Source organism: Vanessa atalanta, chromosome 1 (assembly GCF_905147765.1).
Source record: "Vanessa atalanta chromosome 1, ilVanAtal1.2, whole genome shotgun sequence".
NCBI lineage: Eukaryota > Metazoa > Arthropoda > Insecta > Lepidoptera > Nymphalidae > Vanessa > Vanessa atalanta.
In genome coordinates, this window is record NC_061871.1 from 13,269,856 (window position 1) to 13,282,441 (window position 12,586).

Consider the following 12,586-nt stretch of genomic DNA (forward strand, 5'->3'; position numbering starts at 1 on the left):
CCAAATACGTTTTTTATACGGCACAAATTGTTGGAGATGAGCCGTGGCGTCTAAATGGACCGACGACGTCCCCCAGGAAGCGACCCTTAGTAGTTAATTCACCTTGCTTATCGGTCAACGGATTCGACTACCCACTAAAACAATCATCACCTAAAAGGTTAACATCACTATCATTTGTATTTATTCTTTTTAATTTTATTATAAGCATGTTTAATTCCTTGATTAATTAATTTAATTGACGACCTCCGTGGTCGAGTAGTGTGTACGCCGGTTTTCATGGGTACGCCACTCCGAGGTCCCGGGTTCGATTCCCGACCGAGTCGATGTAGAAAAAGTTCATTAGTTTTTATTATTATTAGATCAGAGTAATGTATGTGATGTTGTCCAATACTTAGTATTATATTTAATTCCATTTTTGTTGTAAATTCGAATAAATTTATCGATCTAGAAGAAGCGTGAAGACCGTTTGATATTCATTTATTCTTTTAGTCTGGCGCAGTGGTAACAAACCTGACATTGATGCTAATGGTAGCGTGTTGGATTTCGATTTGAAATAATACTAAATTTATTTAAAGTGACTTTACCGATATTTATTAATGTGTACCGCAAAACTGATCAGTTTTTTATTGATTCGACTCGGAGTTGGATCTTAGGCTCTCGGAAAAGCTCAATAAGCTAGCCATAAGACTGACGAGGCATTTGAAAATTTATATTTAAAACTGCAGAATATAGGATATATTCTCAAAGAGCATCAAATAGCACTCGGGCTTGTTTTGGGAATATTCCACGTACAATGTACATATCCTTGCCTTTTAATAACAGGTTAATCTATCGCTTATTTCTGTTGCTTTTGAGAGGTAAATTCTAAACATCACAATTATAACTGATTCACCTATAAAATTAAATCTGAAGCTAAAGTGAAAATTAAACCTGTCAGACTTTTCATGATATCATATATGGTAAGTGGTATTAACCATTCCGTACATGACCAATGCGCCACCAATCTCGGAAATTAAGATGTTATGTCCTTTGTGCTTGTAGTTACACTGGCTCACTCACCCTTTAAACCGGAACACAAAAATACTGAGTACTCTTGTTTGACGGTAGAATATCGAATGAGTGCGTGGTACCTACCCAGACGGGCTTGCACAAAGTCCTACCACTAAGTTAAGTACGACGACATTATTTCTTATCGCCCACTCGATTTATCTTGTAAATAATCCTAATTTAATATTATAAATATGTAAGTGATTTGATTTGTTACGATACAATATATTCATTACTCAATCAATCCATGTTATTTTGACACATGTTTTCAGGGATATAGAAAAGGACATAAAGATTACATTTAATTGACGACCTCCGTGGTCAAGTAGTGTGTACACAGGTTTTCAAGGGTAAGCCACTCCAAAGTCAATGTAGAAAAAGGTAATTAATTTTCTATGTTGTCTTGGGTCTGGGTGTTTGTGGTACCGTCGTTACTTCTGATTTTTCATAACACAAGTGCTTTAGCTACTTATATTGGGATCAGAGTAATGTATGTAATGTTGTCCAATATTTATTTATTGTATTTATTATTATTTATTAATTCTGTAAAAGCAAATTTCAATTAAAAGATTTATAAGAAAAATCGCGAAATGCTAATCACAAAAAAAATGTTCGTAATATTTTTTATAATATCGATTCTTATAAAAACTGTTGACTTTAATGATCACTTTTAAAAGAACGAGGTGCGAAATCAGCGTAGCAGCTGTAAATCATATTTCCCTTACTTTATATAGACACTTTATTACGACGGTACGTTCTAAATCAAATGATAAAATGCGCTATATTTTATGTTTCCTTTTGCAGCTCCACGCGTATTGTCGCCTTCCTGGCTGCTTGTAGTGTCTACCTTCCACCTAAGTGGTTTGTTCACTTTTTACGATTTTGTGAACTAAAATAAATAGAACGGTCACATTTTTTAAATTCATATTAATTCTAAAGTTCGTTATGATATTTTAACACAATTTTTTACTTTAAGTCTTATTTAAGTACTCATTCATCATTCTCTTGTTTCTATTTACAAGTTATAAATTTGAGTAGCGTCTTAAATATATCTTCAGATAAATATTCGGGAGCGCAGACGCGGCTACACTTTTATGCAAATTGTTGTGTAATAATATTAAAATAAAGTAATCCTTACCTTGTAAGAGCCCAGGTTTTTAACAGAACACGCGAGACGCACACTGCGCCCAGCGGGCACAGTCATATTCTGGATGACATCAGTAAACTCCGGTTCCTCCACAACTGCAAAAAATAATAAAGTTACATTTCTAAATCATGACCATGTTAATTTAAAATAATGTCCGTTTTAAATCGCAAATAATGATTATATTATGATTAATGATTCCATCTGTCCTCCCCTAAGGCTTATCGAACTGTTGAGACAGCGCAGTTATAAGGACATTTTTGTGTCAAAAGATACGATTTGTAATTTTCAAATTATCAAAGCAGAACGCTTTTAAACAAATTGAGTGGGCGATAAGAAATAATGTCGTCGTTTATCAAGCTGCGAGATAGATGGCTACTGTTCTACTCTACCCATTTTAAACGCGTTTGTCTTCGACTTGCCAAATTGGCTCTCTTTGTTATTTTTACAAATTCGCACGTAAACGTCTGCAGTAATGAGTAGATGGTAGATCGATATTAGCGACGTAATATAAAATATGTACTAACAAATTGTTTGGGTGAGCTGTCCGATGGTTGACTGGATAAACATTTGTCATTCTTAGAGCGGATGGCTAGAAAGGGAGTCGTGTCGAGTCGACGACGTAGACTTGGCCCGGCACGAATTCCGCACACAAGCTCACCGCAGTGTTTGAAGAATAAACTTGCTCAGTTGCGATAGTTCCCACTTGTTTACGTATCACGGTCTCGTTCAAACTAACATCGCCACTTTTATTCCCTCTCGCATATACATAAATACATATATATTCTACTACACAGGGTTATGCGTATTACAAACGAGCAGTTGTATAACATTAACAATTAAGTTAAATCACTGAGTAAAATTGATACATAACGAATGATACTTGTACGTCTCAAGAATGATACCTTCATAAATCAGTAGGTATCACGTCATCGAAATGTTATTGAACCCGAATGTGAGTACTCGTCAGAACGGTTCTGCGTCAGTTTGACTTACCGTCAAACGTCAAAGATCAGATAACTTCTACGTATTTATTAGATATATTAACCTTTCCGTAGTTCGCTAACATAAATAATTCTTAAAATTCAAGTGTTTTTGTAGTGTTTATTCTATAATAATATGTGTAAATCACTGATTTCACCCTATAACAAACGGCTGTACCGATTTTGATGACAATTTTTATATGTACGACGATTTTTATATGACTGGGTTCCTACAATAATTCTTGGATTATTTGTAGCAAATAAAAAGAAAAGTTGTCTCATTTCACTCTTACGAAGTCGGAACATCTGGTTATTTATATAAAGTATAGCTTTTAGTATTATTATAAGAAATTACTTGAGTCCATGAATTTAGTGAAGGAGATAAAAGGGGTAATAAATAATTTGGAAATTATTAAATTATTGGGATTCATCAGAGTGCAAGCGTAGCACAAAGATACGTGACTGAAGATGAAAGCTGTGTAGCGTGTTTGCTCACCTGATCGTATTAGCTAAGCACGATGCTCCATTTTCTACCCCGTTGCCCTGACTCAACTGATGTAAATCGCGCATTGCCAACCATAACGCACCCTATTAAGCATATACGCTCCCATCGTGGAACGAATGTATTGATTTCATATTAACGGTAATAAGTAGGCAGTTATGAAATTAAATTAATCTTGTATTCGATATATAAAATGTACGGTTTTATTTACTTTTTATTTCGTTTATATTAGTCTAAAAGCTTAATTTATTTTAAGAATATTAATAAGCATACTCATTTCCAAATTAATTTAATTTGACATTATAAAAATAACATTAAATATAACGCTATATATTTAAGATGAATTCATGAAACATCGTAAAAATAATCTTATTATTTTTACGTTTACAATGTGAAATGAAGATATGGAACGTATCCGCTTAATAATCTCACGAAGGACTCTTGTAGGTAATGAGTGCGGCAAAACAAGAAATTCTGTTTGTTTCAATAATAGCGTACATTAACATTAACCAGGGTAACGTTGGCAATAATCTTACACACCGCACGTCGGTGCGGCGTGCAAGGGTATTTAGGGCTTAATTAAGAAACCGCAGACAGCGGCGCGAGGGAGGTAATCCCTTTGTCACGGAGGCCAAGACGATGCTTGACAGTCGGCTGCTTGCTCACTTCAAGCACGTATCTATCGTTATTGTAATTCCGATATTACAATTTAAATTATAAAAGCTATGAGCTTGTAATAGCAGAATCGTAGCTAAATATTAACTCTTTGAGATGATAAATAACTAATAAACTCTGAATGAATTGAGAAACAGCAATTAAAATAGCTGGTAAAACTACAAATTTCTAAGCTTATAGCAATGAACGGGTTCGTAACGTCAAACCCCCAACGCGGGCATAATCTCATATTAAAGCTGGACCCTTATGCAAATCAAAGGCGGTCACTCGGAAGTCATCAAGAGAGTACGGGACAAACCAGCCGCAAATTGACAGCCTCCCAGCCGCCAAATTGATTGTGGATACGCCACCTCGTTATAATTTCTATGACACGCCGATGACAAATAACGTATCTTTTTACATGCGATGAGGGTTCTGGAGCATACGTTAGGCTAGGGTCCGGCGATTTTGTTTGAACAATCAAGTCATAATTAATTATTGGCGTTCAGTATCATATAATTCCATATTTGTATGTATACAGTGCTATGAATCAGTTAATCAAAGTTTGAATAACGTGCGAAATATTAAAAATGTCATCACTAAAAATGACAATAATATTCGAACTGCATCCATTCGCGATTCAACATACATAATCTACGCAGCTAATCAATTAGGATCACGTATTTTATTATACAACACACTTCACTCCGGTTCTTATTTAATAAAACGAACATTGGAAAAAGTCCAAATGCAAAGTATATAATATTCCGTATGCCAGATTATTTGCAGCAACTCGGTCGGCTTTTAGACCAGGGTGTATGTTACATCTGTTCAAAATTCAAGTGTAATAAGTTGAATAATTACTAAATAATAAAAGGATTCTTAAAAAATAAAATATAGGTTTTTTTAGACGGTTACGATGAAACGTGTGATTCGCTTAAATTTCCATGTTATCTAAATCACTTCTTTCGAAATAAAGTAAATGGCTAACTTTATTCGTCCCTTGTCACAGATGTTGCTTGTAATATTCTCATATGCGATCAAATTCTTTTAAGAGATCCGCAGATAAAGAACATGGCGCGCCCTGTTTGGTTGGCTTCGGACTTTCACTTATTTGTATGCCCTACCCTTCGCGAGGACGAGACGTGACTATTCGAGATACATAAACTCTGAGTGAATACAGAAAATAGAAATAAAGTAACATATTATTATCCTTTACTGGGTGGTTTGAGGAGGGAAAGCTATGTTTCCTTAACGTAAGCAGCGGTGCGACACACTGCGAGAAATAATTATATCTTTGTTTTCACTAAAATACAATCCAAACTTAAACTAAACAATAAAATAACGGCTCACATATTTTTCATTTTGCCTTTTTTCTCTTGATTAGAATGTTTAGAGCTGATTCCGTCACACTGCTCCAAAGCGGAGCTCCCTCACAGTGTTTTATACTACCACATGATGAATTATTATAAACACAAATTAAACTTCTTAATATAGTACATTCCTTTGAACCCACAACCTTCTATAAAATAATATATTCAGATTAAAAATATACTAAAAATCGTTAAATGTACTATAAATAAATATCACTATTTTTGTTGCTTCGGTTATTATCTAAAGTACCGTTCTATCTTGAAATAGAATAGAAGTAACGTAACTTCAAAATCGAATAAAAACATTCAAACGCTGCAATATGTTACAATAATTTTTATCTTCCATCGTGTTTCTCTTCTGAGCGCAAGCAATAAATGCGAGCAACTTGTAAAGAAATATCGTATTTTTATAGATGCAGGGTAATGTCATGGTCAGTTAGACGGAAGTACGGAAGCAGATGTTGACAGCCATGGACGCCCCTATCACCCTTCTGTCAGATTCTTTTAAGAAACGCCCATTCGATCTCCGTCGCTTCCTAATAGGAATTGGTATCTAGGTGAAATGCTTACAGTTATGTATTGCTTTATTAATAGGAGATAATACAAGTTATTGAATAAATAAATATGTTTCACAGAACGCTCGGTAAATGAAAAACAACGAAATTGACTGTTGTTAAAATAATTAATTTTATATAAATAATCCTATGGATAAACCAGTTTCGTTAATAATATTAATACATTTTTATATATTATTAATGCTTAATAAATTCTTTCTGTCAGTCTGTCACGCTTTCACGACTAAACTACTGAACCGTATTTGATGAAATTGTTACAAAGCTAACTTAAAACGAAACTACTTTTTATACCTAATACTACGATCCCCAAACACGCCGGCGAAACCGCGGTTGAAAATTAGCAATTAATTTATAGCAACGGAGTATACAGTATATGTCCCAAACAAACACAAGGGAGTAGAGAGCGGCGTGGAGGGGGACGCACGGTATACGGGCCTTGCCCGCAACTATGTTTAATGGCATCCCACTGCTGGACAAACTCATCATTCGCATGACTTTGACATACTGGTTTCACTACTATTAATATAATATTTTCCTTCACCACTAAGCAAACATAAATTAAGCAATTTTGAATTTCGTACTAAGTGGTGTATGACCAGAATTGAACTTGTAATCAAATAGATGTATTGTATCCATGTGGCCGCTATTTATAATTAATTATACAAAATAAAAAAAAAATACCTGGTTTTTAAATAATGTTTTAGTTTCCGTCAAAGCTATAATAATAACATCTAAAATGTATCGAATATAAATATTCACAGTAAATCTAATTCAATTTAAAAAATCATGAAATCAATAAACATTCGTATTTTTCGTTACCGCTACACAAATAATGCTGTGCGTGAACCATGTCGAGTGAACGTCATAAATTTTAACCAGCTTGCACCATTTTTTTATAATGATTCCTCACCAATTTATATTTTATATAAATATCGATAATTATTTTAATCGTTCCTTTAATCTATAAATTATCTCAAATAAATTACAGGAATGGTTCAATTCCAATGTTTATTTGATTTATATTTATAAAAACTTAATTATCAGCGTATTTAAATGTGTTTCATTAAAACGACATTTAAATATTGTCACACAATATTACATTTTTAGTGTTGCAATTTAAAATTAAATCATCTGTACAGATGATATAATTTACTAAAAAAAAATGCAAATAGGTCACACTACGCAGAGCTAATTTTAAATCTGTGTTTTTATTTTGTGTTTCAGACTAGACTTAAAGTACTTTTAATGTTTTTTCTTGCATTGTAATGAAGGTTACAACATAAAACCATGTTATATAAAGTTATTCAAAACAAATATGTATCTGTAATTAAATAAAAAACGAATTTCATAAAATATACTTATTTCATCGTAAAATCAACTCAACATCATGTAAAATGAACAATGCTATAATTTTGATTGTTAAGCATAATATTTGAACGACTTAATGTTTAGCATAATACAGTTTCTTAAGCCTGATCACTAATTGAACAAGTGTTTTGAGGCTCACGGGCGTAAGGCGTAAGTCGAGAGATCTAATTAAAGCACCTACCGCGGTGCGCCGCAGAACCCCAGTCAGGGCCTATTATCACGCCTCCACCTCCTATTAGCATTGTCTCCTCGAGGGCGATACTTATCTTTATTTAAATTCACTTCTTAGTAATTGGGTTGACGAGTCGACAACGTGATTTGCATTGATGCGAATTGGCCAGTATATCCGGATCCCCTAACTTTCAAGACCCTCATAATTTGTTTTATTGCTTTTATAAAACCGGAATTATTTTACCACTGAAACCGCTTTGAATAAACGCTAATAATGGAACAAACACACAGAGAAAGACTGCCGGATCAAAACACTACACCCAAACTAGCTCACGGCCATAAACATACCAGCGCGCTACAATTACGTTGTACATTGCACACAATGTTTTGTGTCGCGTTATTCACTGCGATATAGAAATGTGAAATTTATGATACGTAAAAATATAAGAGGTTAATAATGTACCTACGTGCGCTGATATTACGGGTGTAGTTTGCGCGTCCGGAGAGCATGAAACGGAGATGTTGTACCACTTTTGATAGCAACTGCGTACGAGTGCAGTCAAAGAGGATGCGCTTGGTTATTTCTCATTAAGGCACACGCGATAAAATCACACAGAGTCGTTGCCTCATTAAAATCTTCTGGTGCGCGCATCTGTAAGCCTTTTGTGAAGGCAGTAACGCGGCGCTCTCGACGCCTTTCACGTGTCATTTCGGGCACAATGCCGCATGGCAAGGGACGCCCCGCCTTACAATTTTTGCTGTGACATGCCGGAGCGCTTTTCATTAGTTTATCGAATAATATTCAATCTGTTTCAATTTTGAATTATGTCAAAGATATAAAGGAAGCTTCATAATATGCTCAGATGCATGTGTATGTATGCTCTAACTAGAATATTGTAAGTATTTAAAAAATATATATTTTAGGTTAAAAAATTACAATAATGAGTATGCTGTCATTAACTGAAATGTATATTCGTGATTGTAACAAACCTTTTTTTACTAATATTTTCTACGGTTACTAAGAGCTGTTAATTTTATAATTCTACACTTTTAATATGAGCAGTTTTTATACGTTGCACTTATTGCAGTAACAAACTTCCAAAATTCGATTATAATACAAAATAGATAGTATACTTCGCGAATGTTTAAAGTGAACAATTTAATTCAGTCAAAAAGAAAGTGGGCAAATTTTAAGCTCGCACTTTGATAGTACTCGGTAGTTCAATATTTAACGTAGGCCACTTTGCATATTCACAAGGCGGGTTACCACTAACCTACCGACTTGGAATAGTAATGTCGCCTATTAGCCGTGCACAACGCTGAGCGCTCAACAAAAGTTGAAGCGATAATTACCTACTTTACTATTTACGCTGAAACATCAATCAGAACACGATACATCATCTCAGCTATTTATAATTTATTTATTTAAGTGTAAAATGTTTAGAAAAATTATAATTAAATTAAATTTTAAAGCCAAAGTGGTAAAATATGTATTTCTGGATTATAGAATGAATTTTGAGTGAACCAGTGTAATCACAGGCACCGACAGTAGTCATAAAAATCATTGTTTTCCAAGCAATGGTAGAGTGTCTCCTCTAAGGACAACGTTTCAAGACTATTCCACCACACATTCGACAGCGATCTGAAAAAATGTGGCAGAATTTTAACACAATTGATGCAGGATTCGTCACGATGTTTTTCTTAACGGGCAGCACGTGAAACCTTAGAGACGCTCGCTCGGCTGAATCGAGTTCATTAACATTTTGTTTCTATTGTTGTTTTTATAAAAAATACCCGTATAATTGAACAGTATTTAATACAATGAAATTACTGTCAATACTTAATACATTATCAACGAGATTTTATTCGTTACTGTATTTGGCATAATTTTATCATCGATCAAAAATTGTTTTAAAATATTTATTATTTTATTTACTTCAAACAGCAATTACCAAACTAACTATGACATATTTTCAGGACACTATAAAATATTACATGTATAAATTTTAATAAACTACTAGCAAGTTTCTTAGCTTTCTTAATTAGTAAACAAGTTTAAAATAGTAGGTAGAATTTTTTGTTCCGCTTTAAATTAGTGAAAAATCAAATTTAAAAAAAATCATTTATTTGAAATATAATGACTACTCACTACTACTGTTTAATCACTCAAGACCTTTAAAACAACCGTGGACCTATAACCGTACAAGCTGTTGGCGTACATAGCTTACGTCAAAAGCAATTTTACATCGAAAAGATGAAATAATAAACTGATAAAATCGAATTAAAAAATCTGAACACAGGTCTACACTACATAGTTTTATCAACGTACAAATTGTACGATTGTGCAATGGATGCAAGTCACGAGCGCGACGAGCGCGAATAGGGTTTGTACAATCGTTTGTACGTAGTATACTTTAAGAGTATTTTCGCGTCAAAGCAATCCGCCTTATTCTCTACGAGCGACGTAACGAACCTCCAAAAATCAAACGATTAAATTAGATTTGTATGTTACCGTTTTAATTTATTATTAATATAATTACGTATATATGGACATATATTTATGAATGGAATACAAAATATATTGTTTAGAATAAAAGGTTTACAGACGAATACAATAATGTCATTGTTTTGTTTTTTTTTTTTTTATAACAGCAGACGAACAACTCTATGTCACGCACCCTCGATCCAACTACACATACCTGGGCGGCGCCCTCGGTGCACAATCATTACGACTCAGATACAAATATTGACTGCGGCGTTGCTGCCGCTAGCACATAATTACTAGGAGGGTAAGTTTGTTGACAGAGAGCCACTTAAATTGACGCTCAAACGACTCGTTACTTTGTTAGTTTTTTAACCTAATTATTTTTTATTGGATCACTGCTGCTTTACAAGGCACTAAATTGATTTCGATGATTTTTTGTTTAATTGCAATGTTGGATATATTTATGCATTAAAACTTTTGCTTTGTTTGATTATTGATCTTATTGATATGTTCTTTTAATGATTACTTACTATATATATATATATATAGTAAGTAATATAAGTAAGTAATAAATTTGGAAGTGCGTTTGGCCGGCAACGCACCTGTAACCCCCCTGGTGTTGCAGATGTCCATGGGCGGTGGTAATCACTTTCCATCAGGTGAGCCTCCTGCTCGTTTGCCCCCTACACCATAAAAAAAAAGTTGAGCTGGAACATCAGTTTCAAAGGCTTTTTAGATTTTGATAAAATGCTACAAATCACACTTTTTTTTTTCTTGATAACTTTGAAACAAACGCGGACATTTAATAATAATCGTCAGTGATTCTACTTGGATAATAATTATCTATAACACTACTAGTAACTTATTTAAAAAACACATGTTTATTAAATATAGAACTTCTGGTAGTATTGAAAGTCTATAATAAATTATATCAGATAATATTTCATATTTGAAATTTTATTCTAATAAATAAACCTCATTCAACAAGTTTAAAATAAATTGGTTTTATACCTAAATAAAAACTAATTTCTGTACATGAAAATTTGTTGAATTAGGATTACAGGTCCTTGGTGGGCGACTTTGTTACTAGTATGTAGATCGATGCTTAGTGAGTACAGATACGTATTACGTGTACGTCTGTCGTCGGGAACGGATCGTTATCTGTTTCTACTAAAGGAACTGGCTTTTCCACGAAAGAACCACCCGACGGCTTGCCCATCTACCCCCCCCCCCCCCCTCCTTCCCCCATTGCGACTTCTCCTTTTTGCATTATTTCATTTTTCTTTGCCAACGTGCACCTGCTAGTTAGCTGCCGCGGGCTCTCATTCCTCGTACAATGTTAACTGGACGCTCTTTCATAAAGAAGATATAAAATGGTATCTCGCATTTCACTTTTATTTCAATAAAAAAATTGCCAGTCGTATTACGAATTAAGCCATGCCGATCCCGAAATATTTAGTTGGCTGAACATTTTGTGCCTGAGTCAGAAGGTACAACTCGTATTGTATGGATGGAGTTTAAATCCGGACTACGACGGAAATGTCAAGAAGAAACTCTAAGACGCGGCTTCTGATACACTTGTATTTGTTACATAGAGGTTATCGATATCCATTGGAAAAAAGATCCAAAAGTTATTTTTCTTAAACTACATGCGCTAGCGCATGCTAGCCACATAATTCTAATACTTATACATTTAAAAAAACAAAGATAAAGCGATCATTTAAAAGACACGCGTATACTACACTTAATAAACACTACAAAAAAATTGTTGCATTTCATGGAGCTTCTAGAATTTATTGTTAACGATATGGTACTGTTGTATCGTGAAAAAATAAAGCTGGCGTAGCGTCACGCGTATGAAATAAAATAACAGCGGCAACATGGTGCGGATGGGGCATGATACATATTTGAATACATTACCGAACACGCAGATAATACTAGCGACATGCTATATGTATTCATAACGTCTACTCGCACCGCGCGTGAATACAGATACTCCCGGTCTATCGACTAACACCTTTCTATCTAGAAATTATTAATCTTACTTACATAAGAACTTTTGTATAGGAATTCCATACCATTCATACCTTTACACTATACTTTGTACAAGTATAATTTTGTTATTAGCTGAAGAGTTCTGGAGTATTACGATTGGCACAATAGCTGACGCAAGAGTGGCGACTGCGAGTTTTGTGAGTCTTTATGTGTGTCGCGCCATACGCTCAAACAAATTACATTACAAACATTAACAGCCTGTAAATTTCCCACTGCTGGTCTAATATCT

At 34.2% G+C, this 12,586-nt stretch overlaps 1 protein-coding gene across 1 annotated transcript in view; it reads right to left on the reverse strand.

Annotated features, from left to right (window-relative positions):
* The window catches only part of LOC125064978 (lachesin-like), an 80,792-nt gene that overhangs the window by 12,465 nt on the left and 55,741 nt on the right, over positions 1-12,586 (reverse strand). The window contains exon 2 of the mRNA XM_047672347.1: positions 2,186-2,289. Within this exon, the coding sequence (XP_047528303.1) occupies positions 2,186-2,289 (104 nt within the window). The remainder of the gene's footprint in view (positions 1-2,185; positions 2,290-12,586) is intronic.